Raw genomic sequence first — 15,812 nt, 5'->3', positions numbered from 1 at the left:
CCTCTGTCTTCATTATCCAGCTGACTAATGCCTGGGGGGTGGCGTGCTAGACTAAGAGATCAAGGTTACTGTCTAGTCAGAGTGTCCAGAGGCCAGCCTCATTCTGGTGGCAGATCAGCTAAGGCCAGTGATCACATCAAGGCTGGGTGAGGCCACTCAGTAGAAAAAGGGCCCTACAAATAGGCAAAAGAGTCAGAGTCCCCACCCCGCCCACCCCCACTTGTGCTCTCTAGTTTTGTTATAGTAAATCCTTCTGGTTTTCCTAAGAGAGGAAACTATTTTCATTCATTCCAGAGACAAAAATGGTAACTGTAAAGCAAGGAATACTGAAGGAATAATTTCACCAAAAGATATCCAAGAGGAGGTCATTACTAATGACTGCTCTAGTGAATGAATAAAGATGAAGTGATATGTGAGGAACTTCTAGAAAGATTTGTAAGGAGTCAATCACTGTGACTATCTGTTGGCCCTAAATACCTAAGTAAAGGCAACATTTCAGTCCTATGGACTTAGGGACATATCTGTAGGGGATAATCTTGATTCTTGACTGATTCTGGAAGATGCAACCTACTGTGAGTCACATCATACCCAGGCCAGGTATTGCTGGACCGTATAAGCAAAGAAAGCTAGCTGAGCATGTGCAACCTAGCAAGCTTTTGTTTCTCTCTGCTCTTGACTGTGGGTGTGATGCGACTGGTTGCTTGAGTTCCCGCCTTAGCTTTCCCTCCGTGATGGATTGTGGCCTGGAACTGTAAGCTGAATAAGCCCTTGTCTTCCTCGGTTGTCCTCTGTCAAGGGTATTTTATTACTGCAATAGAAATGAAAACAGAGCAACGCCTTAGGAACATGGGCAGCATTTAAGGTTTGGAAATAGTTGTGAATCAGCTTTTAATAAATTATGTAGGGAAAGAATATGTTAAAAGTATGGACGAAATGAGTTAAATGTTATCGCTGAGCTTGGTGATGCACACCTTTAAACCCAGCCCTTGGGGGACAGAGGCAGTAGATACCTGTGAGTGCAAGTCTAAATAGTTCCAGACCAGCCAGTACTACATAATGAGGTCCTATCTCCCCAAATAAATATTATTGTTTGGGACATGCAACTAAATTAAGTTTTAAAAAGACTAACTTTATTTAAAGATGTTAAAATACACATAAATTGTGTGTGTGTGTGTGTGTGTGTGTGTGTGTGTGTATGTGTGCCCGAGCACACACAAGTGCATATGCTGTAGTGTGCCTGTGTCGACAGACCACTTTTCAGTTCTCTCCTTCCATCACGTGGGCCTGGGGACTGAACTCAGGCTCTCAGGCTTGACAGAAGCGCCTTACTTGCCGAGCCATCTCACTGGCTCTCACATTTTTGTTGTTATAAAATTAAGACGGACAGTTTTTATTATAGAATTTTTTGCATGTCAGCATATTTTTCTTGGACTCTTATTGTTTCTCTTTCCAAATCTTCTCTGAGCACATTAGAAGGTAAATGCCTTTCCCCACCTAATCAAAACTGTTGCTCTCTTCTCCTCTGGTTTTCCTCTGATCCACACTAGATGGGCCAAGTAGATTTTAACTTAATTTTTTTTTTTAATTTTTCATTGCTTATTTTTATGCAATATTCCTTAAGCCACACTCACCACTTTTGTCTCTTGGGTGAATGAAATATTTTTTTCTCTCTCAGTAAGTTTCACCATTCGGTTTTCTTTTCTTTCATGTTGAATTCAGGAATTGACTTTTTGTTTATTCCCACACCCTCAGCTGACTTCTACCCAGGTGCTTTTATATACAAATGCTATTCTATTCTCACTCTTACTTCCAACCGAAATGTAAGGGTATTTCATCTCAGGGATGACTCTTTCAAAACTTGATTTTTCACTTGTCATATCCACTCAGCATTTACTGTAAAGTGTAAGGTCTGGCTGAGGGGTGTAGGACGTACAAGATGATACAGGTTGGAACTCTGTTCTGAGCCCCACAACAGGAATACCTTCCTTAGAAAACTCCACCTTCTGCTTGGGGCTCTTCAGTAAATCTCAGTTGGTTAATGTGATTCAGTGGAATGCTCACTGAACTCCCATCATGTTTCAGAACTATTTGAAGGCCTTATATTTTATTCTAAGAAGTTGAAAACCTACTGAAAACCTACTTGGGGATGGCTCACTTGGGAACTCTGTGCCATGGAAGCTCACTTGTGGATTTTTCTCAACATCTTTAACTAAAACAAGTGTAAATTTTCTTGTAACTAGAACAAAAATGGAGTCACCTTTATACTAATGAATAACAACATCAAAGGGAATTATGGTAGCTCACTTAAATATGCTAGTGGTCTTGTCATGCATAAGGAGATGCTTGTAGAGTTACTTGCTCTTCTTGGGAAAAGAAGCGGCACAGCATGATAGACAAATACAATATCTTGGAACAAGTCAATATTCTGATTCTCTTCTCTTTACCCTGACATATTGACATATTGTGCTACATGCTAACAATAAGCATTGTGAGTAGGATACCCATGTTTTAATCTCAGGAATTTGTACATTTAATATCTAACAGGACAAAGAGCCTTTAAGGATGTGATTAAGAGAGTAGCATGCAAGCAGCAGAGATTTCTCTGCTATCCAGTTGGTGTTTCTGATAACACATACGCTGAGGCAGAGAAAACATATAGGATGGTGGAAAAGTGAGTAAAGAGGAAGAAAAATGTCATCATGGAAAGATTTTATGTTCTGTGTAAAGGTCTTCATTAGGTCTTTGTTACTTGTGGTTCTGAAAGATATGGGACTGTGCATAAGGGAAGTGAAAAATGTGCCAGAATTCTGAACAAAGTTGGACCTACAGCCTCCAGAATACATGCAGCCCATCTTGATCTTGACACCATTTAGGATTTCTGATCCACAGGACAGCAATGTATTGCATTAGTGTTTGTAACATTTCCTCTTTCATTTTTGATTCGATTTATTTGAGACTTGCAGACTCACATGAATGTCATCTTGAGGTGTCAACTACTATACTAATTAAATTTGAAGTAAATGTTGATGCCTCTATAGCGGATTTGGGTCTAGAGCTTTCAGTTGGTTGGTCATACAACTGTAACACTGTGACAGTAAGCATGTTGTGTCATTTGTCGTAAAGTTCACCACTCACTTCATGATACATGAAAATGTCATTCTCAATTTTCTTTCCCATACATTTTGATTTCTTGAACTCATTATTCCAAGGTACTATTTTTAAAAATCAAATAATAAAATAATACCTTGCTGTGGTGGCACACACCTGTAAACCCAGGAGGCTGAGACAAAGACTCAGAGCTAGAGCCATAGTAAGAGCCTAAATTCAGAACATAAATAAGTGAGCAAGGAGCCAGTTTTGTGTCATTCAAAATCAGGAATGTGTGTGACAAGAACACAAGAGCTCTCCTCCTTTTCTCTATGACAGGGCTGTTCAGCGGCAATTTCCTACACAGTTGTCGTATACACTGAGATCTTCAGTTTCATTATTTCCACTGTTCCCACCATCTGGCGACCTGGCAGCTTTATGGTGTTCTCGGGTTTTATGATCAGCCATGGCAAAGCTGTGGTAAGCAGTGGTACTGTTTATTTGTTCATGAACAGTTTGGGCTGGAAGCATTAGCTATCTATCATAAGCCACTGAGGTATGAGTGCACTTTGCCTTTGTAGTACATTCACTGCCTACTGTCCTTCATAAAAGAAGTATGAGTCCCACCATTATTGGAAGAAAAAAAGCCAGTTGGTTTTTTTTTAAAAAAACAAACAAACAAATATTTCTTTGAGTTTATAATATAAATTGCATCATTTTCCTCTTTCCTTTTCTACCTCCAGACTCCTCCTTTTTCTCTTTTAAATCCACGGCCTCTTCATTAATTTTTGTTATATATATATATATATATATATATATATATATATATATATTCATATACATATATATTTCTGAAAACACAAATATAGCCTGCTCAGTCTGTATAATGCTACTTATATGAATATGTTTTCAGGGCTGAACATTTGATATTGGATGACTAATTCATTTGCTGTTTCCTGGAGAAGACGATTTCTCCCACTCTCAGCATTCCTTAGTTGCCTCTAGTTTTTTTTGTGTGTGTAGGGTGGAGGCCTCCTGGGCTTTCCATTGTCCACTTTAGCATATCTATCATTATCCTTGAACAGCTCATATTTAGGCAGCCATGTTGGTAAGGTTGTATGGTTGCAGTTTCTGACATTACTATGATCTTCTGGCTCTTATGATCTTCCTACTATCTCTTCTGCAATGATCCCTGAGTTTTGGTTCAGGAGTTGTGCTATAGATATATCTGTTGGGGCTGGGCTCCACAGCTCTACATGTTGATTGGTTATAGTTTTCTGTATGGTTGCAAAGAAAAGTTTCTTTGATGAGGGCTGAGGACAATCATCTGTGAATATAAGGATAAAAATTTAAAACGTAGTTAGGAATTATGCTGGTTTAGTAATGTGGTGGTCTTTGAAAAGTTTGTAGACCATCTGTCTCTCTAAAATATATCTCTATATAGTTTGAAAAGCATACCTAACATATCTACAATTTTGATTGTTATAAATGACTAACCACTAACCTATGTTTCCTGACTATCCTATATAGTTTATAATAATAGTTTTCAAAACTAGAATTTTACCTTACATTTTAAAATAAGCTGCATAGGTAAATTACCTTAAACAAGAATAGAAACACACACACACACACACACACACACACACACACACACACACACACACACACACACAATGTTGTAACAAAAATAACCTTAAATTTTTATCAATATACAAAAATCTTTTAAACAAGAGTAGAAACATATATACAGTGTAACAAAAATAACTTTAAATTTGTATCAATATATTATATTTCCCTAAATAGCAAACATCCATAACCTACCAAATAACCAAAAGCCTCCCACACCACTCTTGGGAATGTGGAGTCATGTTCCCCAAACTGCTTCCTGTTGTCTGTGGACAAAGTTTCTTCAGGATCTCAGAGAGAAAATTTTGAGATAATGACTGAGTCCTGGGAAAACCAGCAGTAACTTTTGCTGATAGATATCATCTGTTAAGTTTCAGGTCTTGCCTGATTAAACCTGATCCATATTAACACTGAAGGAATCTACAGCATCTCATCTCCTGTAGAAACAAAACTCTAAAGCATTTTTATTTCCATTTGACAAATATATTTTTTGACTTTTTAATAGTTAAGGCATTCCTAAAGTATATAGGCTGATTTATTTCAACAGTCGCTTTTCCAATTCCAGGTCTCTTTGTATCTGTCCCTTGCTTTTCAACAATCAAAAAAATTCAAAATCAACACAATAACATGCTGGATCCAGACTTCCTGTGTATTTCCCACCTTACATGGCTTTTTTCTTTTATATTACTTATATCTTTCTTTAAAGACTTTATTATTATTTTTAAACTATTCATTTATTTCTATGACTATTCCTTTTTTCTTTCCTTAAGCCTACACACATTGTTAAACACACTGTAACCTGTTTAGAGGGTTTTCTATCTGGACCTCTTTTATTGTGTATCTTCAGCCTTTTTTGACCATATGAACAAACCTTTAAACTGCTAACCTACATGTGGATCCTCTGCACCTAGCTCTCAGCTGGTTCTGCCCACTTATCGAGTTGTGAAAACTAAGCATGAAGCTCAAGGCCAGTTGGAGGTTTGTCTGACCAGGACCTGTATTCAATCTTCCTAGAGCTCTAGAATGCTGATGCTTGCACTGTGGCAGGCATTTTTACTTAGTTTTTTATTCCTACTTATTGTTCTAACTAATCAAGGGCTTGCCAGTAGGCAGAAACTGTTAAAGGAGCCATATCCTCTTTTTTTTTTTTTTCTCAAAGCTTTCTCAGGCCCTATGGAAAATATGAGCGCCACATTGGTACTTCAAAATGTTGTTCTTTGTTTTGGCTCTTTTGGGGGGCCCACCACCCAGCTCTCAAATAAATCACACATGGAGGATCATTATTATTTATAAATGTCCAGCCTTAGCTTGGCTTATTTCTTGCCAGCTTTCATTAACTTAAATTATGTCATCTACTTACCTTTTGCTCCTGGGCTTTTCCCATTTTCCTACTTCTATAAATCTTACTCTTACTCTGTGGCTTGCTGTGTAGCTGGGTGGCTGGCCCCTGGAGTTCTCCTTCTTCTCTGCCTACTTTTTCTTTCCTCCCAGATTTCTCCTTCTATATATTCTCTCTGCCAACCCCACCTATCCTTTCTCCTGCCTTGTTATTGGCTGTTCAGATCTTTATTAGACCATCAGGTGTTTTAGACAGGCACAGTAACACAGCTTCACAGAGTTAAACAAATGCAACATAAACAAAAATAATGTACCTTAAAATAATATTCTACAACAGCTAGTTATTAGTGTGGTTCATTGATGTTATATAATAGCTGAGTAGGACTGTTGGTTACTTCCCTCTTTTGAAAGCCAGCATGGCCTCTTTTAGTACCATGAAAGCTTGTGCATAAGGAGGAAGATTTCAGGTAAGTTCCAGGTCAGGAGCTTCTAGGCCCTGGGTTTGAAACGTATAGTGTCTTTAGAAATAGGGACTTACCTTCCACCTGGGGGTGAGGGGACAGTAAAGGGTAATGGCAATAGCTTTTAATGTTTTGGGAATCTCTTAGACAACCTTGACCAACAACTCCAAAGAAGGCTGCTTATGCTTGGTGTTGGGATTTTGTTAGATGGTATTTGATTCTTAGAGGGGGCATTGTAAACCCAGATGAGAAAACTTCATTTGAACTATATGTATATGTTTGTTTAAACACAGATTTATATGTATCATAGTTTTTTGGTAGACAGTAAACAGTACAATTCTTCATAACTTTTAAAGCATCCTTACTGTTATTTTAACCCTCCTATCTCCTTCTGTATTTATATCTCCCCTGTCTAATTAGAGCCCTCCCTGTTCTTTCCCTTTCCCCAGTCAGATCACTTATACTCTGCTTTTCTCCTCTCTAATGATCCCAGTGGTAGTTCTTTCTTACTTTCCTAGTTTCTGTAGTTATTTCAAGATGTATGCTCACATTTCAATATTTGGGTCTAGGAGCCTCAGATGAGAGAGAACATGTAACATTTGTCTTTCTGTGTCTGGGTTTACCTCACTTAATATGACCTTTCCTAGTCCTGTCTATTTACTTGCAAATTTCTATGGTGATATTTTATTTGTATTAAAATGTTATTTGTGTGTTAATAAATAAAGTTACCCAGGGGTCAGAGCTATTAGCAAGCCATAGGAAAGCAGGGCAGTGGTGGCGTACGCTTGTAATCCCAGCACTTGGTAGGCAGAGTTGGGTAAGTCTCTGTGTGTTCAGGGATCCAGCCATTATTGGATACACATGCCTTTAATCTCAATACCAATCATGGAAAACCTGGAGGCCTATACAGACAGGCCGTGAGGAGGCGGTCATGTGGTTGGGTTTACAACCAATGAGAAGGCAGGACAGGAACTCTATATAAAGACTTTAACACAGGGGTAGCTCTGGTTCGAAGAGGTAGGACCACCGCAGGAGGAAGGGTAAGGTTTTAGCTCTTAGCTCTGACCTCTTGGCTTTCTTCTTTGCATTGGTTCTGTGTTTCTTATTTAATAAGAAGGTTGTTTACATCTACAGATTTCATTTTTTTTAACAACTGAATAGTATCCCATAGTGTATTATGCATCATGTTTTCTTGATCCATTGTTTGGCTGCAGGTCATTTAGGTTGTTTCTACCTCATAGCTATTGTGACTAGAGCATTAATATGGTTGATCAAGTTTCTGTCAAGTAGGGGGAGCAAGTTTCTGTGGAGTAGGATGTCAAGTCCTTTGGACATATGTCAAGGAGTGGTATAACTGGGTCATATGGCAGATTTATTTTTAGGTTTTTGAGAGTTCTCCACACTGATTTCCAGAGTGGCTGGACCAGTTTGGAATCCCACTAACAGTGCTCGAGGGTTCCCTTTTCCTCATACTCCTTCCAGCATTTGCTGTAGGTTGTTTTGTTGATCTTTCCCATTCAGACTGGGGTAAGATGAAATCTCAAAGATGTTTTTATTCGCATTTCCCTAATTATTAAGGATATTAATTATTAAAAGAATATTCATTATTAAGGAATGTTTTTTGAGACATTTCTTAGCCATCTTTTCTTTCTTTCTTTTTTTTTTAATTGAGAATTCTCGTTCATGTCTCAGGTCCATTTTCTGAACGGATTCCCCTTTATTTTTGACTCTTTGACTTTTGAGTTTTTTTAAAAAAAATATACATGAATGTATGTATACTCTGGGTATTACTCCTCTGTCATATATATAGCTGGCAAAGGTCCTATACCATCTATACAGTTCTGTGGGCTTCTGCTTGGTGTTCTCTTTACTTGTGCAGAGGTTTTTTAGTTTTATTAATTCCCATTTGTCACTGTTGGCATTAATTCTTGAGCAACAAATAGAGTAGTATTCAGAAAGTCCTTTCTTCCACCTATATCATGTAGGGTATTTCCGATGTTTTCTTCTAGCAGTTTCAGTTTTAACATTTAGGTATTTGATCCATTTGTAGTTAGTTTTTGTACAAGATGAGAGATAAAGTTCTAATTTCATTCCTCTGCATCTGGACATCCAATTTTCCTAGCACGATTTGTTGAAGATGCTTTCTTTTGTCGTGTGTGTGTGTGTGTGTGTGTGTGTGTGTGTGTGTGTGTGTGTGTGTGTGTGTTGGCACCATTGTCAAATATGAAGTGGCTAAAGTTGCATATACTCACGCTTGGGTCTTTGAGTTTGTTCCATTAGTCTACGTGCCTGTTTTTGTGCCAGCACTGCATTTTTTTTTTATTACTATGGCTCTGTAATATATCCAGAAGGTGAAATAGAAGGTATTATGCCCACAGTATATATTTCTTTCTAGTTCGGAAGATGTAGATTCTAATTCCTCTTTTTAACTTTTTTGTTGTGCTGGGAATTGAACTTTGTGCCTTACAAATGCCAGGCAATCACTCTATCACTGAACTACCTCCCCATTCCACTGTTCTCTTTTTGTTATGTATAGATCACTCTGAAAGGTGTTAAGGAGGGGTGCTAGTCTAAGAAATTCAGACGAGTTAGGTCAGCGCTTCTTTCTAGTGGTTCCTGTTACTGAAGACCACTTTCCACTGAAATTCTCCCTTCTCACTTCCCTATAGCTGGCAGTTTGGAGGTAGATTAGCAAGTCTGTGCTAGGCTTCCTTTGATTGATTGAGTCTCTGAGGTAGAGGGGAGATCGTATCTACCTACATTTACCTTTGTCTGAACTTAGGCTTCTGGAGAAAGTTCTATCATCAAATTTCTGTGGTCCTATATATCGTGTCCTGGCTGTAATCAGGATGGGCGTGGGAAGGTTGTGGGCAGGGAGAAGTGAGGTGTGAATGTGAGGACTGGTGGGTTGGGATCTGGGTGGGTTTGTGCATCTTTCAGCTTCAGACTCCCTTACCACAGTATTGCTTCTGTCTGTCTCCCCTGTCAGTGCTACTGTATCAAGTTCTCTGTGCACTTCCTGTGACCTAGATCTCTTTCTCTTCTAGGCAGTGGCTGAGAGGGAGAGGGAATAAGTGTCCTGGAATGTGTGGCATATATTTTGGAAGCATGGCCATTAAGTGGCATTATATCCTTGATAGAGAATATTTTGACCCAGAAAACATAGTGTGGGAGTATTATCTACCATCTCTTTGAATTGTGAGCATCCTGGAAGATCAGGTATGTATGTAAAGTATTTGACAAAGTAACTCCAGAGTGTTGTCCAAAAGCTTTGCTGATTTATACACTCCCACAGGCTGTGTTTCATGCTTACAACATGCCTTTGTTTCACACTCACACGTGGCATTGCTTAACTCTCCGAATTTTCCTTTTTGCAGTCAAGTCAAAGTCATAATTCACAAAATGACTGGGCTTCCACATGCACCATGAGCTCTGAGTCTTTTTCTGGTCAGTAGCTGACAAGAAGAAAGGTTTAATTAAGAGAGCTGGGAGGGACAGCTGGATGTAGTTGAACTGTAATGGTGGAAGAACTTGAAATCTTTTGTTAGTTCTTCTTTGAGATTTCAGTTTAACTCTGGAAACAGTTGCTCATTCTGACTTCGGGCATTTTCTCTTCTATGCTAAGTGGTGAGACCCAGTCCTATTCTCACTCACTAGGATTCAAATTCTTATTATATCATTTTTGTGAATGTGTCCCGGGAAAACAGTGTTAAAGCAACCTTTGGCTTTCTGAGCAGATGCCCAGTTGTAATTATGGGAAAAAAGATGCACACAGTTCATGGTGAAGTTGTAGAAGTTTATTTTTTACATAGCTATTTGAGCACAGAGTTCATTTCACCCTATTTAATTTTGCTACAGAGATACACACAAGAAAGGAACACTCCTCCAAGTGGGTAGTTTGGTGATCTGGATTATGGGAGACCTTCCAGTTTATGGTGTTACAGAGATTTCACGTGAAGTAGTCCTCATGTAGGTAGTCACTGGGTATATTTTCTCACCTTCAGGACATATGCCCGTAGCTGGCACAACTTCCGCCTTTCCTTGTAGGACAGCACTTGCTACCGAAAGGAAAGCAGAACTGTTAACTCATGAACTCTACATAGCTTCATCTCCACCCTTCCTGATTTTAACATACTCTGATTCCCCTTTCTATACACAAGGTAGAGTTGTTGTTTGAATTCCCTTCCCTTAATTTCAGCTCCTTTTGTCCCCTCATTTCCTTTCAATTTAGTTTCTCATCACTTTCCATTCACTTTCCCCTTTTCTTTCTGCTATAACATTGATTCTTCTACTTATTTTTTTTTTTTATCGCTCTGATACATCCTGACGTTCACTGTTATCTGACATTCATAAGCAGGTAGAAAATGTTCCCACTTACCAGAGACTTGAATATTCCAGAAGAAGTTGTTTGTGGTACATATGCAAGCAGTGTATGCTGCATGAGCAGAAAGATACTCGATGTTTGGATTGTCCTCAGTACTGACTTTTACCTGAGGCAAAGGAAGTGGGGAAGGGTTGAAGAGTTCAATACAGAGAAGGCAGCCTGGGATTGACCATGAAATAAAATAAGCTTTTTCCAGGGTCCTGTGTGAATGGACTGTCAAATATTTCCTCTTAACTATCAGGATACACTTGATGCTTAGCAAGTTGTCTGTAAATGATGTTTTAAATTTAATTTTGACCCCATTGAGTTTAAGAAGGAAAACATCTGATGTTTCCCTTGGCATAGTGAATGACTGAAGTTTAAAAGTGTTTTTACAAGTTGTCATATATCACATTTTTCCATCTAATGGAGTGAAACTGTGTGTGTGTGTGTGTGTGTGTGTGTGTGTGTGTGTGTGTGTGTGTGTGTGTGTCTGTGTATCTGTGTCTGTGTGTGTCTGTGTATGTTTGACTCATCAGCTGGTTTAGGGTTGGGTAACTAAGCACTTTATTTACATTTGTCAGGGCCAAATAGTATCATTGTTGCATTATGTTTAGGGTATTTGTTCTTTTTCATTTGGGCTGAGGCTGAAGATGTCTAAATCAGGGTCAAAGAGAATGACACAAACCCCTCCAGAACCGATAGGTGTTTAAAGCAGGAGACACCAGTTGTCAGCTCTGGTGTGGTGAACTGACTGTGACAAAGACTGACAAACAAATAGAGTTTATAATCCCAACTCTCTGACTTTTGTTTTCTAGCTGTGTGACACAGTTCTTGTCACACTGATTTTTCCTCCTGCCGTCATAAGATGAAAGTATTGATACCTGTATCCCCTGTATGAGTTCATGAATCTTTACTTTCTGAGTGAAATTGACAGGCACCATTTGAGACTTAAAGATGTTCACTATACAAATAAAAACAGTCCCAGGGTGAAAGTTCCCGTCTAACTAATGTTTAGACATTGTTTTTACTTCAGCCAAGAGATATAAAACTTTTAATCAATGGCCAAATATAAGGAATGACTTCTACATAGGTTAAGTAATACTGTGTTCTAAATCGAACAGAGAGAATATCAGGGTATCTGCCCATTACCGGATCAAATACATTTCTAGCATTATTTTTATCTGGGTAAATATCAGGGACTTTTACCCTGTATTTCTATTATGGCTTTTGGTATAAATAAAATTTTCCCTTTTTTTGTAATGGTTTTTTAAATTTTAGTTTTAAAAAAGATTTATGTATATATATTTTATGTGTGTATGGGAGAGAATGTGTGTGTGCACACCCAGTGTCCACAAAGACCAGAAGATGGTGTCAGATGCCCTAGAACATGGCCCACCCATCCTCTGAAAAAGCAAGTGCTCTTAACCACTGAACCATATCTCCAGCCCTCAAACCTTCTTTTTGTATGTCTTTTCTAAAAGTCCAAAGAGAATGTTAAGGAATTGTGAAAGACAATGAGCAGGAGGTGAAGAATTTGGAACAACTGAAGAAGAAAGTAGACCCAGGAATGAAGGTGGAGACAGTGTGTGTCCATGCTTATAGGGTGTAAATGAACCCTCACATTAAGGGACAGCACAGTCACCTCTCTGCTATATTTCTTATACCTGCTAAAGTATGTTGATCAGCCTCTTCTTGACTCTCCACCATTACTGCATGAGGTGGAGTCAGGGGGTGAGAAGGGGTAGGAACATAAGACCAGTAGTGTTTCCTCTTCATTGCAACTCATGTTTAACTTTGTTGCATTGCCATTTTCCTGCTTCCCATTCGTTTTCCTTCCTCCTAAAATTTTCCTCTTGTTTTCTTGTGAAGACCTTTAGCACACAGTTAAAAGCCCCCACTCACCAATCTCCTTCATAACCCTATTACTTTACCTTTAGGAATTTGTAACACATACATTTCTAACACAATTTCTTTGAGTTTCAAAGCTATGTACATAGAAACACTTCAAAGGGCAGCATTTAGCACAATGTCAACTCGCTGAAATTTCTCTATGATAATACTTCTTTTTCATGTTAACTCTCAATTACTCACCGCCATACATTTATCCACATTGTTTGTAATCGTGATTTCTACTATAAATTCATCTGCATTTTCCATTGGAGACATTTCCATGTTTACTGAAAATAGATTGTTCCTGTAACAGTAGAAAAGGCAGAAACAAACAAACAAAAAATCACATTAAAGTCCACTACTCAGGTGTTCTTTTATTAACAGGCAGAGAGTATCAGGAACCAACTGTCGGGGAGACACTTGTAAAGTTCAACACTTTACTCTGGAAGGACCCTCTGCATGCAACTTCTCTCAAAGTAGTCCATGTTTCTAGCCAACACACATATCCAACAAGATGAGACAAATGGAGGCCAGAATATTAAAAAAAATTGATTACAGGCCTGGTCACCTCTTGAATGTGGAGACCTGAATTGGCAAAGCTTCTTTCTCTTTGTCTATTCCCAATCATTATTCCCTGGTGGAGGTTCATAATTTCACAGTTTACCTCAGTGCACTCACCATTCCCTTTTCTTTATACAATTATCTAAAATCCCCCAATCTCTCTTCCTTCCAAAAGGTGAAGTAGCAGAAGGATTTGAAACCCCTAGAGTCCTAATTCAATCATATAGATCAACCAGCTTATAGTAACAACGATTCACCTCAGTTTTTTTTCTTCAGCTCACTGCTCTTTAGCCCTGATGTAGGGAGCTCCAGAAGTTCTAGTTGACAAAAGATTCTATTCTCAATTCAAATCCTCTTGATATCATTCCCTGTGTTGCCCAGACCTCTACCTCTCTTACAGAAATGGTCTCCCTTACCAGGCAAAATTTCCCCATCCAAATCTCCATGGATTCATTACCATCTGGTAGACTCTACTTTCCCACATGGTTCTGTGTGCTGCTAGTAGATTCTGATTTCTCCCTGTAACTCAAGGCTTTCCTCTTGTCAAAAGTCATAGACTCCTTTGTATATCATATTCTCTTTGTAGGAATCAGAATCTGATATTTCTTTCCTCCTTCTGTCACAGACTTAGATAATAGATTTATCACATGAGGAACCTTGGGTAAAGGAACATGTATAGAAGAGTGGGGTACATGATCAAGTTTCTGCATTTTTTTCTTTTGTTTAAACAAACCTGTTCCCATTGTGGTCAACAGAGCCCTACATATTGGAGTTGATGAAGATGTTGGCCTTTACTTTACAATAATTTTTCTATGGCTAGTTTATTAGTTTTGTCTTTGTTGTTATTTGGGTCAAGACATCCACTCTGTTACCAGGGGAGTCTTGAAAGTACCTTCCTTCGCTTCCATAGACAAAGCTTAAAATTAGAGATGAATTATAGCCTATCCATTGCTTATTCCCCAAATATAGGGCAAGCTCACCTCTCTGCTCATATTTCTCATGTTGATGAAAATGATAAGACTATAAACCTAGGCAGAAAAGTCATTTTTAACAGAAACTTTTAATTATCACCTATTCATTTGGTATCAGGACATAGGCTTGAGAAGCTACATATTGCCTCAGAGTTTAGAAAAGTGAAACTCAGAGACACAAATAATGAGAATCCAATATGTGTTCTCATCAAGTAGGAACATATCCTAGGAAGGTGGTGAGGGAGAAGGAGTGCCTTACCTATTGTCCTGACCATAGGCAGTCTCCAGAATTAAGCACATAACCAGGAGATGTATAACAGCTCCCGGCTGGTGGAGAACTTGTAGAGAAAGCATGTTGTAGGAGTTGACACTCCTGAGTCTTGACCATCTGGAACTCAGATCTCTACTTTTATTTGTAGCCAGTGGACAAATGAAGCAGATGGGCAGCTCCACCCAGTTGAAATCGTCATATGTTGGGATCCCTTCCATTGAGACCTTGTTTATTCTTCTGTAACAAAGGTCAGTATTCAGCCGGAACTTCAAATTGGATTATAGTGAATAAGAAATGAGTTTTTCTTTGTTTTGCCAATATGATATTAGAATGTTCTTAGATGATTAAGGTGGGTCCAGTTCCAATTTTTATAAATAAAATTTGTTTTTTTTAAATCCTTGCTTCCTTACCTGCTCTTATTGTGGAGATATGTAAATGTTTATCACTTCTTTCTGTCTTCTGATACCATAGAATCTCACCTACTTAGTAACTCAGAGAACCTCACCTCAAAATTTTTCTGTAGTTGAGCTATGACTACCAATTTTATTATTACTCAGCTCACTTGATTTGTGTCTGTAGGTTCAATGGATCATCAGTAGGATATGATGGTCCTCCCTTGCATACATAGAAAGTTTCTTGAAAATTCAAGGCATATATTTATGAAGAAGTAACATGTGACTAGGGGGGTACAGATAAATTTGATATAATTTTAACCATATCTTCGGAGAGCAAAAACTTGGTCAGCTTAGCTTCTTGTGTATTGGTTCTTCCAGAAGACTTAGGTTCACGTTGAAGGGACTCTGGACAGCCCTAGCGTGGTGAGCATGACTCTGGCAGGCCTTGCCCTTCTCCCCCATTCCCTCTTCCTTGCTAAAAACCATTAGATTACATTCCTAAAGCTATCCACCAAGGTCTGTTCCATTATTTGGACACTTCCTCCTCCTGAGGCTGACTACCAAGGTCTTGCTCTCATAGTATTGAAGTCTAGCACTCAAAAGCCCCTTTTGGCTCACCTAATTAAGATGTCTAATTAAAATTAAACACATTATCTTGACACAAGGTTTCCCTTTGTATTTTTTTTTAAAGATTTATTTATTTATTATGTATACAGCATGTATGAGTGCAGGCCAGAAGAGGGCACCAGATCTCATTACAGATGGTTGTGAGCCACCATGTGGTTGCTGGGAATTGAACTCAGGACCTCTGGAAGAGCAGTCAGTGCTCTTAACCTCTGAGCCATC

At 38.6% G+C, this 15,812-nt stretch overlaps 1 protein-coding gene across 1 annotated transcript; it reads right to left on the bottom strand.

Annotated features, from left to right (window-relative positions):
• Positions 1-10,442: 10,442 nt before the first annotated feature.
• LOC128098372 (prolactin-inducible protein homolog) lies at positions 10,443-14,654 on the bottom strand. The gene is made up of 4 exons (XM_052719389.1): positions 14,560-14,654; positions 12,970-13,072; positions 10,887-11,002; positions 10,443-10,566 (listed from the first exon to the last, which is right to left on the bottom strand). The coding sequence occupies exons 1-4, from the start codon at positions 14,652-14,654 to the stop codon at positions 10,443-10,445; spliced, it is 438 nt and encodes a 145-aa protein (XP_052575349.1).
• Between the last annotated feature and the right edge of the window lie 1,158 nt (positions 14,655-15,812).

Source organism: Peromyscus californicus, unplaced genomic scaffold (assembly GCF_007827085.1).
Source record: "Peromyscus californicus insignis strain IS unplaced genomic scaffold, ASM782708v3 Scaffold_6__1_contigs__length_162567912, whole genome shotgun sequence".
Taxonomy (NCBI): domain Eukaryota; kingdom Metazoa; phylum Chordata; class Mammalia; order Rodentia; family Cricetidae; genus Peromyscus; species Peromyscus californicus.
This window is presented reverse-complemented; position numbering and strand designations above follow the sequence as displayed.